General features: G+C 42.0%; 1 protein-coding gene across 2 annotated transcripts in view; it reads left to right on the plus strand.

The window, feature by feature from the left end:
* The window catches only part of NUDCD3 (NudC domain containing 3), a 108,600-nt gene that overhangs the window by 1,211 nt on the left and 92,524 nt on the right, over window positions 1-14,865 (plus strand). For both annotated transcript variants that reach the window (XM_025378700.1, XM_025378699.1), the window contains exon 2: window positions 4,362-4,687. In XM_025378700.1, the coding sequence (XP_025234485.1) occupies window positions 4,362-4,687 (326 nt within the window). The remainder of the gene's footprint in view (window positions 1-4,361; window positions 4,688-14,865) is intronic.

Raw genomic sequence — 14,865 nt, forward strand, 5'->3', positions numbered from 1 at the left:
AGCCCATTGTAAAGAAAGGAGATAGAAATGATGGTTGAGAAGTGAAGAAGGTTTTATAAGAGAGATGGGACTTCTGATGAGATTGAAAGAAACTATTCAGCCAAGCGTTCAGCCTGTTTGTAGAAACCCAAGAAGACAGAAATGCTGACGATACCTCCCCCAGTTCTCTAGATGTTACAATTTATAAAATGCTTCAGATGTTTCCTCCTGAAATCTTAATGCATGCTGCAGGTTGATCGGATGTTACTTTCCTCAGTAGAAGCCAAAGCTTTGACTGTCTTGGTAACTACCAGGGTAATAGGGCCAAATGAAGAATGGGGTTCCATTAGGGTTCAATTTCAGAACTTAAGGCTATTCCTCATCCTTGTCAGTGGCATAAGTGCCATCTTAGTGATCAGAGAGCTGTTGGAGGTGGCCTTTAGCAGGACCTTACGGCAGGTTAATGAAGTCTTGCCATTTGATCTTCAGTGTCTCTGTGAAATAGATAAGTTTCAAGTTTACATACCAATTCAGCAAGGTTAAGTGATTTGACCGAGAACACACAGCCGTTCACCGTAGAGCTGGAACTAAAAATTTCATTTTGTGAATTCCAAATCTTCCTGTTCTATTATTTAACCATTCCATAGTAGCATGAGAACACTTTTGTCCAGGATGATTGTAGTTTGCAGAAAGGTGTGGAGGAGAAAGGAGTATATACTAATATGTATAGTGTCAGATGTTTTATATTCTGGAGTTGTTGTCTTACTTAACCCTTAACATAACCTGAGAGGTTGATCTTTGTTTCGCAGATGAACTGACAGAGGTAGTGCACTCATTTACCTGGTAACTCATTTACCTGGTAACACCTCTTATAAGACACTTCCATAGGTTAGGGTTTGGTGACCAGTCTAATGAAGTAGTGGACATGGGGAGCAGGGATGGAGGAAGGGGAGGGATGGGTCAGTGATGATCCAAGGTTTAAACTTGGGTGACTGGAATAGTGATAATGCATTAACTGAACTGTCACCTGGGTTTAGGGGAAAAAGTTCAGTTTTAGAGAGGTTGAACTTGAAGTTCCTGGTAGGAGTCCCTGCCCATAGGCTATTGGAATTACTGGACTAGATCTTTTGGGAGCTAGAGCAACTGGAGTGGTTTGAGGGAGAGAGAAGAGCCAAAGGTGAAGAACAGATCTTGGGGAATAATCTTGGTGGAGAGCAGTAAGTTTCACAGAAACCCAAGAGGACAGTCTTCAGCAAATGGTTAAGAGAGGTGTCATGTTTTCTGGAAGTGGTTCTCAACCATCAGCATCGCTTAAGGAACTTTTTTTTTTTCCCCGGAGACAGAGTCTCACTGTCACCCAGGCTGGAGTGCAGTGGCATGATCTTGGCTCACCGCAACCTCCACCTCCTGGGTTCAAGCAATTCTCCTGCCTCAGCCTCTTGAGTAGCTGGGATTGCAGGCATGCACCACCACGCTCGGCTAATTTTTGTATTTTTAGTAGAGATGTGGTTTCACCATGTTGGCCAGGCTGGTCTCAAACTCCTGACCTCGTGATGTGCCTGCCTCAGCCTCCCAAAGTGCTGGGATTACAGGTGTGAGCCGCTGCACCTGGCCAAGGAACTTTTAAAAACACATATTCCTGGATATTTTGGTTGAGTAGATGAGGGTGAATCCTGGGAACCTGTTCTTTTTTGTGTGTGTGTGTGAGATGGAGTCTTATTCTGTTGCCCAGGCTGGAGTGCTGTGGCGCAATCTTGGCTCACTGCACCTCCACCTCCCGGGTTCAAGTGATTCTCCTGCCTCAGCCTCCCGAGTAGCTGGGATTACAGGCATGCGCCACTATGCCCGGCTAATTTTTGTATTTTCGGTAGTAGAGATGGGATTTCACTACATTGGCCAGGCTGGTCTTGAACTCCTGACCTCAGGTGATCACCCACCTCGGCCTCCCAAAGTGCTGAGATTACAGACATGAGCCACCATGCCCGGCCGGAACCTGTTCTTTTATCCACAAAACCTCATTTGGCAGGAGGCTTGTAAAGGTGATTTCAGTATTGACAAGGATTTTGTTGTGGGGTAGGACAACACTGAATGAGACTAAGTGACTTGGTACCAGCATAACATTATTTCTGTGTGGTAGTAGGTGATCTCCTGACCTCCCCACTCCTACTCATCTGCCCCTTAGGATTTTTTTTTTTTTTTCTGTCCCTAACTTGATGGCATAAAACTGCTTCCTGTGGTCTGCCCCTCTACCCCGACCAGAAGTGGGATGCTTGGTGTCTCTGCTGAATATAGGCAGAGAAGAATTTGGATGGGAGTGCTGGGCTGCATCATTGTGGAACTTCAAAGTGTTCCCTTAATATTTTGGGGAGTGCAGTGTTGGTGTAGAGTTAGGCAGCTCATACGTTTCCTCCTAAGAGTTTGCATAGCCTGAATACACAGCTTGAAGAACCTCAGTAGGAATGATGTATGTGAAAATTGCATTCCACTTTATATTACATTAGTATGTTTTAAGACAAAAATAGTTTAGACTGACAAGCCATTCATTGTAATCGATAATGCTGTTTTTTTTTTTTTTTTTTGGAGTCCACTTTGAGAAGTGCTCCTTTGTAGAAGTCCTTAAAACTAGAATCAGGAAAGCTAGCTACATCCTGTTCCTCACATAAATTGTTGGGAAATCTTGGGAGAGTCACTTCACCTCTTGTCAGCTGAGAAGATTGATTGGAGGTCACAGATTGGAGTTCTCTTCCAGCTCCATGTTCTGTGACTCTAGAATGAATACTGAGAACACGTGATGGTTGGGAGGTTGGCAGTGGTAGCACTTCCTGGTGGTGTGAATGGGTAGGTCAGAGAAGGCTGGATGTACTGAGTGAGCAGAGGCAGTGGCATGGTGAGGACTATCAAGTCTGGGGATTCTGTGTTAGAAGTCTCAGGTGTTAGGAGAGAGAGTTCTTGTTGCTTTGCTTTTGTGGAGTTAAGATGAGCTGGAGTATCAGGAGGATGAGCAACTCTGACAGCAGTGGACTCAAAGCGGTAGAAACATGAATGTTAGAATGTAGTCAGGGCTTCAGGTTATCTGCAGAAGTAAAAGTGGTTCTGGTGTTGTTTCCAGTTTTTAACCTTTTAGGATTTTATTGATTTTTTTTTTTCCCCTCTGCGTACATCATCATCTCCTTGCACTGTGTGGTGCGTGCTGCGTAATTTTTTACTTCTTTTGCCAGCAGGAGCTGGGGCAAGTTACTTAACCTTTCCAAGCCCTATTTTTTCTCATTTTTGAAATGTTGATGCTGTCTTCTTCACAGGATTTTTGTGAGGGTTTTGAGAATGTTTGTAGAATCATTTGACACAGTCTGTTAGCACCCTTTTGACTGCCTGTGCAGTGCACACAACATTGTTATTTAATACCTGTCCACATTCTAGCCCTTTAGAATCTGACTCCCACCCATGTCCCAGGTTGCTCTCTCAGCCTTTCCTCCCTCCAGTTGTTGCAAGAGTTTTTGCCATTCCTTGACAAGCCTGTTCTTGGAGCTATGGCGTTTCCTCCAATGGTTCCCTATGGAAGATGTGCCTCTCATTCAAGGTCTAACTGGAATCCTCCTTGTTCCAAGAAGTCTCCCTAGATTTCTTTTGCCAGATATGCTGATTCCCACCCATACTCTGACAGGGAATTAAGGGCTCTGTCACGCCCCCTCTTGTATCAGAGTTTTCATGTGTGGGTATGTCTTCACTGTACTTTTTTGGTAGAGAGGTCCCAGCACCTTCATGGGTGTGACTGTGTCCCAGAAAATGTTAAGAACTTATTTACACACCAGAATTTTGAGTTCTTAGGAGGCAGCAGAAATCATTTTCATGTTTTTTTTTGTTTGTTTGTGTGTTTCTTGCACACTGTAGGCACATAGTAGATGTTTGTTGAATTGAATGTCCATGCAGTGTGGTGAAAAATAGCAGCAGTCCAGTAAACCTGGTTGCATTTGGAGAATTGAAGTTCAGCCATATTTTCATGTTTCATTTGTGAGTCTGAATTTTGGATCCTTTATAACCCACAGTTGTACCAGGACCGTGTATTCTTTGCATTGTGAACAAAACTGGGGTCTGTAAAAATAATGACAACAAAGATCATCTAACTGTGCATATTTTAGGTTTGTAAATATTGTTAGCCTTGGTTTGTAAGTTTTTGATTTTGTTGATTTTGGAATCCTCCTGTTAAACACTGTTTACCTGTCAGCTTTTGGTGAAGTGGCAGTGCATTTCCATTTTTCAAGTGGGAAAACTTGTCAGTTTATGACTTTTAGTTCTCTCCTTAACAGATTTTACCACATTTCTACAAGATATGCGGTACAGTATTGGGCAGATGAACTGATTGCTGGGTTGCTGTTTGATTTTAGGTATTCAAAACCTTTGACCACATGGCCCGTCAGGATGATGAGAAGAGAAGGCAGGAACTTGAAGAGAAAATCAGAAGAAAGGAAGAAGAAGAGGCCAAGACTGTGTCATCCGCTGCAGCTGAGAAGGAGCCAGTCCCAGTTCCAGTCCAGGAAATAGAGATTGACTCCACCACAGAATTGGGTGGGCGTCAGGAAGTAGAGAAAGTGCAGCCTCCAGGCCCACAGGACCCTGTGAAGGAAATGGCCCATGGCTCACAGGAGGCAGAAGCTCCAGGAGCAGTTGCTGGTGCTGCTGAAGTCCCTAGGGAACCACTAGCTCTTCCCAGGTGGGAATTTCTACTTTTCAGCTTCCTTCTTTCTTGCTTGACATCTGGTGTTTGTGTTTGTCCATAATTCATTCTTTGTAACACATCAATTCTTGATGTCAGTATTTATTTAGCTCTTCATATTTGCAAACTGCTGCATTACAGTCTTTCAGTTACGTAGGATGGGAGGTCAGTTGGCTTAAGGTCAGTTCCCTCATTAGATAAGGTCAGTAGTCATACAACCATTTGAGATACAGAGCCAAAATTAGAGCCTTGACTCCTCTCACAAAGACCTAACTTTATCTGTGTTTAGAGGCTTAGCCTCATCAGCTCTATTGTTTGTGTTTTTCTCTCTGCAGGAGCACTGCCAGGATGTGCTCATAGTGCCTGAGGTATAATGGACACCTGAAATGGCAGTCTGTTTTAGGTGACTGGATTCACATCCTGGCTATGCTGCTTCCTGAATGTATTACCTTGAGCAAGCAGTATAATCTTTCTGTGTCTCAGTTTTCTCCTCTGTAAAATGTCGGTGATAATAATAGTACCTGTCTTATAGAGCTGTTGTGAATTTTAAATGAGCCGATAGTCAAGCAGCTAATGAGCAGTAGAGCTTGAATGTGACATAAGGTTTCCCTGAATCAAGCCTCATGCTGTACTTGTACTCACTTTTTAGGAGTTATGTTTCGTGGGTGCTCTAAACTTAGTTATACAGTCCTTCCTTGCAGTCTGAGTGAGAGGAGCTGATCCCTTCTTGTGTGGGAGTTGTAGCAGTGTCTGCAAGACAGCCATGAGCCTCTTGGCCTGCTTTGTTTTTTGGAAAATTCACTCTCTTCCCTCTTTGATAGGATGGGTCACCTGTGTCCCCCCGAATCCCTGCCACCTTGAGTTCTCTTCTGTTTTTCTTACTCCTGTGCTCTCTTTCTGACCTGTTTTGGGGGAGATTGTGTGTGTGCATGCACATTTTTAAATAGAAACCGGATCTTACTCTGTTGCCCAGGCTGGAGTGCAGTGGTGTGATCATAGCGCAATATATGAATTGAACTCTTGGACTCCAGCAATCCTCTCGCCTCAGCCTCCTGAGTAGCTGGGACCGTAGGCATGCACCACCACATCTGGTTAATTTTATAATTTTTTGTAGAGATGTCTGCCATTATACCTGGCTAAATTTTTAAAAGATTTTCTTGCTGTATTGCCTAGGCTGTGGGGGAGTTTTTGAATTTTTTTTTTCTAGTTAGTGAAGCAAAGTGAACAACTTGGAATGGCTTATAAAATATGGAGTAAGAGAAAATAAGTTTTGTAAAGACAGGAGGGGGCAAGATTGCAGAGTCTTAAAGGCCGGGCTAACTAATGAAGTTCAGAGAAAACAATTGTTTGATGGTGGAACCAAATTGATGGAGAAGGGGAGCAGTTCTTGAATATGGAGCTCTGGATGAGAAGGGGTGAAATAAAGATTTAGAGATTGGAAGTGGGAAATATAGGGTGGAAGGCAGACATCTGATATTTCCTTGCAGATCTTTTAAAAATATTTTTTGTAATATAAATCTGCTGATAGTGAATTCTTTCAGCTTTTTTGTCTGAAAATGCCTTTATTTCATCTTGCATGTCTGAGGATATTTTTGCTGGATATAGAATTGCAGTTGACACTTTTTTTTGTTTTTGGTTTTCTTTAAACATTTTAAAGACTGTAATTCCATTGTCTTCTAGCTTGCACTGTTTCTGATGAGAAGTGAGTAGACATTCTTTGTTCCCCTGTATGTGAAATATCCCCATTCTTTTGTTATATCAGCTGCTTTTAAGTTATTATCATTAGTTTGAGCAGTTTAAGATTTACTCAGGCATGATTTTCGTTGTGTTTATACTATTTGGGGACTTTTGTGCCCACCCCTCAACCCCAACACACATACACACACACACACACACTTAGGAGGTCTGTTTTCTCTTTGTCCTTCCTTTGGAATATTTTCTGTTGACCTGCCTTCAACTTTACTGTCTTTTCTCCTTTAGTGTCCAATCTTTAGTTAAACTCATCTAGTAACTTCTTAATTTCAGATAGTTTATTTTTCAGCCCTGCTGGTTCCCTTTGATTGTTTTTTATGGCTTCGATTCCTACCTTGGTTTTCCTTTAAATCCTTCAGTATACTTACAATAGTTTAAAGTCTTTATCTGCTAATTCCATTATCTCTGTGATTTCTTGGTTTATTTCTATGGATTGAGTTTTCTCCTGATTTTGGGTCACATTTTCTTTTTCTTTCAAATGTCTGATAATTTTTGATTGGATGCTAGACATTAACAAATGTTATGCTGTCGAGTCTCTGGGTTTTGGTTTCTTCTGTTGAGTGTTGAGTTTTGTTCTTGCAGGCAATTAATTTATTTGCTGATCAGAATGATCTTTTTGAAGCTTGGTTTTTATTTGTATTGATTGATCAATTGATTGTAGAGATGGAGTCTTAATGTTACCCAAGCTGATCTGGAACTTCTGGTCCCAAATGATCTTCCCACCTTGGCTTACCAAAGTGCTGGGATTATAAGTGTGCACCAATGTGTCTGGCCTTGTTTTTCAGTTTTGTTAAGCTGTGTCTAGGGTACTTTTATTTTAAAGCTAGCTTAGTCTTCTAAGACATGCCTTTTTGGGGCTTCTGAGTGCTCCAGCTGTTTAGTGAGGTCTTTCCATTCTGGCTGGTTGAGGCTTGAACATCTCCCAGCTCCAGGGATTGTCCATCAGTTACCCAGTTCCCTACTTGTCTCATGGAGTTGCACTTTACACGTGTGCAGTTTTGTATTCAGCCAAAGACTCAAGGGGATCCTATGAGGTTTTCTAGAGTTCTATATGTAGCCCCTCCTTACTAGTAGTCTTTCTGTAAAATAATCAGATGTGAGAATGAAGATTGAATATACAAAGTTGTTTGTCATAGTCCACTTATGCTGCTATAACAAAATAATATAGCCCGGGTGGCTTATAGACTACAGAAATTTATTGCTCACAGTTCTAGAGACTAGAAGTCTAAGGTCAAGACTGGCCGATTCAGTGTCTGGTGAGAGCCCACTTTCTGATTCATAGTTACCTCACTGTGTCCTCAAATGCTGAAAGAGGTGAGAGAATGCTCTCAAGTCTTTTATGAGGGCACTAATTCCAGTCATGAAGGCGAGGTAATCACCTCGCGAAGTACTAATCCCAATATCTTGGGATTAAGATTTAGCATAGGAATTTTGGGACACAAACATTCAGTCTATAGCATTGTTCACTTCAGTTCTATTTATTCCAACATTACTTATATTAGCAAAATTTTGGAAGAATGCTGAATTTCTATAGTAAGGGAATGGATAAATACATTTATAAAATGCTTTTAAAGATTACTGACACGGTTATTGTGATGGTCAGTTTCATTTGTCAGTTTGGCTAAGTTACAGTCCTGGTTATTCAGTCAAACACTCATCTTGGCATTGCTGTCACGGTATTTTGTGGATGTGATGCAAGTTAATAATTGGTTGACTTTAAGTAAGGGTGATTGTCCTAGGTGATCTGAGTGGGCCTGATCTATCAGCTGAAAGCCTGAAGAACACAGCAGAGCTCCCCTGACGTAGAAGAAATTTCTCCGATGGACAGCAGCTGCACTCAGTTTCTGGAGAGTTCCACATTGGCCTGCTATGTGGATTTCAGACTGGCCTAGCCAGCCCCCACAATCATGTAAGCCAATTTCTTGCAGTAACTCTCTTAATAAATACATTTATCCCTTGGTATCTGCAGGGGATTGGTTCCAGGTCCCTCATGGATACCAAAATTCATGGATGGTTAGGTCTCTTACATAAAACAGTATAATATTTGTGTATAACCTATGCACATTCTCCCGTATACTTTAAATCATCTCTAGATTACTTACAATCCCTAATATAATGTAAATGCTATGTAAATACTTGTTACACTGTATTATTTAGGGAATAATGACAAGAAGTTTGTACATGTTCAGCACAGACAAACAATCCTTTTTTTGAATTTTATTTTATATTTTTTGATACTGCGTCTTGCTCTGTTTGCAGTGACTTGATCTTGTTTCACTCTAGCCTCTGCCTTCTGAGCTCAAGCGATCCTCCCACCTCAGCCTCCCAAGTAGCTGGGACTACAGGCGTGCACCACCTTGCCCAGCTGATTTTTGTATTTTTTGTAGAGATAGGGTCTTACTATGTTGCCCAGGCTGGGGTCGAACTCCTGAACTCAAGTGATTCACTCGCCTCAGCCTCCTAAAGTGCTGGGATTACAGGTGTGAGCCACCATGCCTGGCCTTTTTTTGGGAGTATTTTTGATCTGCAGCAAATATTTTGATCAATATTTTTTGGGAATATTTTGATTTGGGATATGGAACCCATGGATAGCGAGGACTGACTATATCTGCTGCTTCTGTTTCTTTGGTGGAACCTTGACTTATACAGATATTTTCATGATATAATGTTAAGTGAGAAGGGGAGAATTCAAACTATATAGTCTAACATCAAATTTGAAAACTTTAAAAATTATATATGTAGAAAAAAAGGCTGGAAGAAAATAATAGTAGTAATCCCAGAGTGGTGGAATTGTGTTCTTCATTTTTATCTTTGTCGCTTACTATATTTTCTAATTTTTCTGTAATGACCATTTATTTTGTTTCATTAATTTTTTTGTGTGCCTTTTATGATCTCTAAAAAATGAAAAGGGGGGATTGGTTTTGATTTCTGAGTAATAGAGTAGAATAGCTACTTTGTTGTTTTATAGAGACCCTATTTTAAAATTCTTGAACCAATGAATTATGTTCTGGGTTAGAATTAGAGTTAGTTTTGTGAGTTCTACCTTAAAAATAAGTATAGAGTGAAGACTTGCATATGTTTCCGGAAAGGTAACCTTTCTACTTGGTAGCTCTTTGTTCAGAATAGACTGGTATTGCGAGAATCCTAATCAAACATTTCCAAGGACTGGAACATTCTCAGCTTCAGTTACTTGTTTTCCTCTAACAAAACAGGAAGTTGTGGCACTGATCTCTGGTTATACCTGAAATGTAGTATTTTAGCAGATTTGAAAGTAGAACATGAAAGACCATCCTTTTCCTTGTTCTACCTTTAGCAGTACCCCCAGTCCTCCCACCAGTGTTCAGGATGGTTTATCCTATAAACTGTAGATCTACAGTTCTTTTAATTGAGTAAGTTAAGGTAGTTATTCTTTAGAAGATCACACAGAAGCACCACCTTTTGTGGGCACTCTGTCTAAAATCAGTTACCTAGAATCTAAGTCTTAGATTGCTGATTTCTGCTGACTCCTGCTTGACACGTTTTTTGGTTCTAACCAGTATTAGGCAATAGCTCCCTTTTTGTATGCTACAGTAAAGTCACATCACATACTTATTTAATTTAAATAAATTCAGTGTAAGTTCTGGGAAAAAAGAAATTATTAAAAATAATGTATTTATATTTTGTATGTATGTATTTTGAGTTTTATTTTTTTAGAGACAGGGTCTTGCTGTGTTGTCCAGGCTGAACTCAAACTTCTGGGCTCAAGTAATCCTCCTGCCTCTATATATGCATTTTTATTATAAGGTGTTCATTACTGTATACAGACAATTGTTTTGTGTTTCAGTAGAGTATAATTTATGTAACAATACAATTCATTCCTTGTAGAATACAGTTTATGACTTTGGACAAATATAGTCTTGTAACCACCGCAGTCAAGATAGATGACCGGTATGGTTTAGCTGTGTCCCCACCCAAATCTCATCTTGAATTGCAGTTCCCATAATCCCCACATGTCATGGGAGGGACCCGGTGGGAGGCAATGAATCATGGGGGCGGTTATATCCATGTGGTTCTCGTGATAGTGAGTTCTTATGAGACGGTTTTATAAGGGGCTTTTCCCCCTTTGCTTGGCACTTCTTCCTGCTGCTGTGTGAAGAAGGATATGTTTACTTCCCCTTCTGTCATGATTGTAAAGTTTCCTGAGGCCTCCCCAACCATGCTGAACTGTGAGTCAATTAAAGCTCTTTTCTTTATAAATTACCCCGTCTTGGGTATGTCCTTATAGCAGTGTTAGAATGGACTAATACAATGACATTTCCATTGGTGCCAGACTCCCAGATCCTGGCAACCTTGTGCCTGTGTTCTGCCTTAAAGCTGTTGCAGCATACATTGTTATTTATACATAATAATGTACAGGTTTCATTTACAGTATTTTCAGGGTGATTTGGGGGAAATTTTATTTTGACCTAATTTTACCATCACTCGGATTTTAGCATCTCCCTGACTAATAACCTACAACTGGTCTGAATTTCATTCTTGCTCCTGCCCTGCTGTTGCTGCCAGGACATGTCAAATGAAGATCAGAAATACTCCCACCCTAGTGCTTAAAATAACCTATCTTTTTTTTTTTTTTTGAGACGGAGTTTTGCTCTTGTTGCCCAGGCTGGAGTACAATGGCGTGATCTTGGCCTACTGCAACTTCCACCTCCCAGGTTCAAGCGATTCTCCTGCCTCAGCCTCCCAAGTAGCTGGGTGTGCAGGTGCCTGCCACCATGCCTGGCTAATTTTTGTATTTTTTTAGTAGAGACAGGGTTTCACCATGTTGGCCAGACTGGTCTCGAACTCCTGACCTTGGATGATCCACCCGCCTCAGTCTCCCAAAGTGCTGGAATTACAGGCGTGAGCCACCGTGCCCGGCCCAAAGTAAATAACCCATCTTATTCCTCAGAGAAGAGTGAGAATTTGAGCACACAGATATTACCCTATTTGTACAAGATAGCATCAGAGAATGTGCTTATATTCTGTAAGGATACTTTACAGTTGTAGTAGTTGTTAAGGCTGGGCGTGGTGGCTTATGCCTCTAATCTCAGCACTGTTAGAGGCCGAGGCGGGCTGATCATTTGAAGTTAGGAGTTTGAGACCAGCCTCATCAACATGGTGAAACTCCATCTCTACTAAAAATACAAAAAATTAACCAGATGTGGTGCGTGCCTGTAATCTCAGCTACACAGGAGGCTGAGGCAGCAGAATTGCTTGAACCCGGGATGTGGAGGTTGCAGTGAGTTGAGATCGTGCCACTGCACTCCAGCCTTGGTGACAGAGCAGAGCAAGACTACATCTCAAAAAAAAAAAAAAAAAAAGTTCACAGTAAAGACTTTGTAAAAAGTGAAAAGTGCCATTTGAGCTTCAGTGTTTGTGTAATACTAGACTGAGTGACCAGTGCCTGCAGACATAATTAGGACTGTGGAAGAGAGGGGCGCAAAGTCTGCAGCATCTTATGACATAGTCACTAATCAGGCATTCATCAAGAGCTGCCTGTTAGGGTTTGCCTCTTGGATGACATCACAATAGGGTTTGGTGTTGGTTTTCTGGGCACGGGCTGTCAGTGTCAACTTTCATAGCACCTGCAGTTCAGACTCTTGACCTGCAGGTGTTGCTGTAGGCAGTGGGATGGTAACTGCCTTTGCTAGTGCTGGGATGCTGACAAAAATCTCCAAAAGGCTGTGTCAGTTCTGGGCTTTTCTCTTTAAAAATCACGAGCAGAATTCTTTAACAAAGAAGAAGGAAAATATGGTAGCACTAAGAATGTCAGTTACTGCCTAGAAACTGTTGTCTTTGTCCTGTGTGCTTGGACTGGGTGTCTTCTTGTCCTTTGGATGAGGAACAGAGTGCTCCAACACTGTTGGTGTGCACTGGGCAGTGACAGGGCCCTGGGTCCAACCAGGCCATTCCTCCTGCCCTGGACAGAGAAGCAGAGTAGTGGCAGTGTACCAAGAGGGTGTCATGGAACAATTTGACATATTAACCCCTTCTAGGACAAGCCCATTAGAACATAAAACCTGAGAAAACTGTTCAATACTTTCTCTTGCTTTGGGTAGTGTGGCCTTTGTGCCCAGTTACAGGGACCTCAGTGCTTCTTGGGAGGGGAATGGCATCATTTGGAAAATAAGTTTCAGGTTTCCTAATAGTGTCCTTGGCAGATACTTCATCATCATCAGACTGCTCCCTCCTGACCTGGTCCCCGCAGGTATGGGTGCTCTTCACTCCTCTCATCAGCAAAGTCTTTCCAGTAGTTCATCCTTCTGCTTTCCCCAGCAGGTAACCCTGCCTCTTTGGAGTTTGTGCTTCGTTTTACGTTATTCCTTTATGGCTGGCTGTGCCCACATTTTCAGTGATACAGGACAGAGACTTACTCAGCCTTTCTCACTTCCTGGCCCTTTATGAGGTGACCCCCAGTGCATGCCGAATTCCATTTCTTACTACCTCTTTTTTGGTTTTGCTTACTGTTTTTGCTCAGTCTGTTATAACAAAAGTACTGTAGCCTGGGTGGCTTATAAACAACAGACATTTATTGCTGACAGCCTCTAAAGGAGGCTAGAAGTCCAAAATCAAAGTGCCAGCAGGTTCAGTGGTGAGGGCCCACTTCTTGATTCATAGACCTGTCTTCTCATTGAGTTGTCACGTGGTGAAAAGGGCAAATGAACTCCCTTAGGCCTCTTTTATAAGGCCACGACTCACATTCACTACGGCTCTGCCCTTATGACCTACTTGCCTCCCAAAGGCCCCACCTCCAAATAACATTACTTTGGAGGTTAGGTCTTCAACATGAATTTTGGAGGGACACAAACATTCCTTCTATAGCATTCACCCACCTATCATGACATCTGTGGCTCTTGATGTCCCTCGGGTGGGCTGTCAGGAGAATAGAAAGGTGCCTGTGCTCCGGGCCTGAGACTTCTTTCTGTGTGTAGGTGCACACTGCCTGAGAAAGTTGGGTTCCTTGTTTTGTCTTTAAACAGCTTCTCCTTTACTATTCAAGGCTTTTTCAGGTGCCCATTGCAGGAGACCCCTTTGTAGAGTCATGGGGGCTGAATCAGAATCCCCTTCTCTCCATATACCCAACTCCATAGGCTCTGGTGAGGATTGAATGAGATCTGCTTAGCATGATTCCTGAGAGAGTGTGAACTCAAGTAGATAACTAGCTATTATTGTTACTATTACTTCTCTTGAAAAAGCTTTTCATTTTTCTTTCTGATTATTTATACTCAGTGTACAATGTTTGGAAAATACAGGTAAGTATATAAAGAACATTCCTTCACTTCCTATTAACTTTTTGGGATATCTTCTATGGCTTTTCTTTCCTTTCTTCTTCCTTTTCCTCTTCTTTTTTCTTTTTTGAGACAGAGTCTTACTCTGTTGCCCAGGCTGGAAGATAGTGGAGCACAGTGCAATTGTAACTCAGTGCAACCTCGACTTCCTGGGCTCAAGCTGCCTTCCTACCTCAGCCTCCTGAGTAGCTGGGTTCACAGATGTGTACCACCATGCCTGGCTAAGTTTTAAAAAATTTTTTGTAGAGACGAAACTCCCTGGTATTGCCCAGGCTGGTCTCTCAAACTCCTGGGCTTAAGTTATGCTCCTGCCTGAGCCTCCCAAAGTGCTGGAATTACAGGCGTGAGTGTCTGTGCCCAGCCTGTTTTTTTCTTAATGTAAACATATACATAAATACATGTATGTATATTTATAAAATTTTATTACACTTTATCTTCTTTTATGCTAAACAGAGTATCCTGAGCATTTCCTGGTATTCCTTTTGCTGATTTTGAATTCATGATGTAGACTAGCCTGGCCAGTATGGTGACAGCCCGTCTCTACTAAAAATACAAAAATGAGCTGGGTGTGGTGGTGCGTACCTGTAGGAGGCTGAGGCAGAAGAGTTGCTTGAACCCAGGAGGCGGAGGTTGCAGTGAGCTGAGATGATGTGACTGCACTCCAGCCGGGGTGACAGAGCGAGACTTCGAATAAAATAAATAAATAAATAAATAAAATAAAATAAATGAATTCGTGATATACACTGTTGAGTGTTGTCTGCCTGAAGTGGCTCTTGTCCTTGGATGAGGGCGTATGCTGCATAGTATGCACCGAGAGAGAATAATGAATTGAAAGCCAGGGGTTGAGGGATGTCTGTCTGTTTCTCGTCAGATTCAGCTTATGCACTGAGAGAGAATAATGAATAGAAAGCCAGGGGTTGAGGGATGTCTGTCTTTTTCCCCTCAGATTCAACTATCTGTGGACCCCACCTGGGGATCGAGCCTTGGGCCACCTGGCTCAGTCTCATCTTGTGTCATAGCTGCTATTTCACCTTTCCAGCGATTCACCCTGAAACTGCACCTTCTTTAAGAAAGCTCAGGCATAAGAAGCCTCCAGGCGATTTGACTTAAATCACA

Source organism: Theropithecus gelada, chromosome 3 (assembly GCF_003255815.1).
Source record: "Theropithecus gelada isolate Dixy chromosome 3, Tgel_1.0, whole genome shotgun sequence".
Lineage (NCBI taxonomy): Eukaryota > Metazoa > Chordata > Mammalia > Primates > Cercopithecidae > Theropithecus > Theropithecus gelada.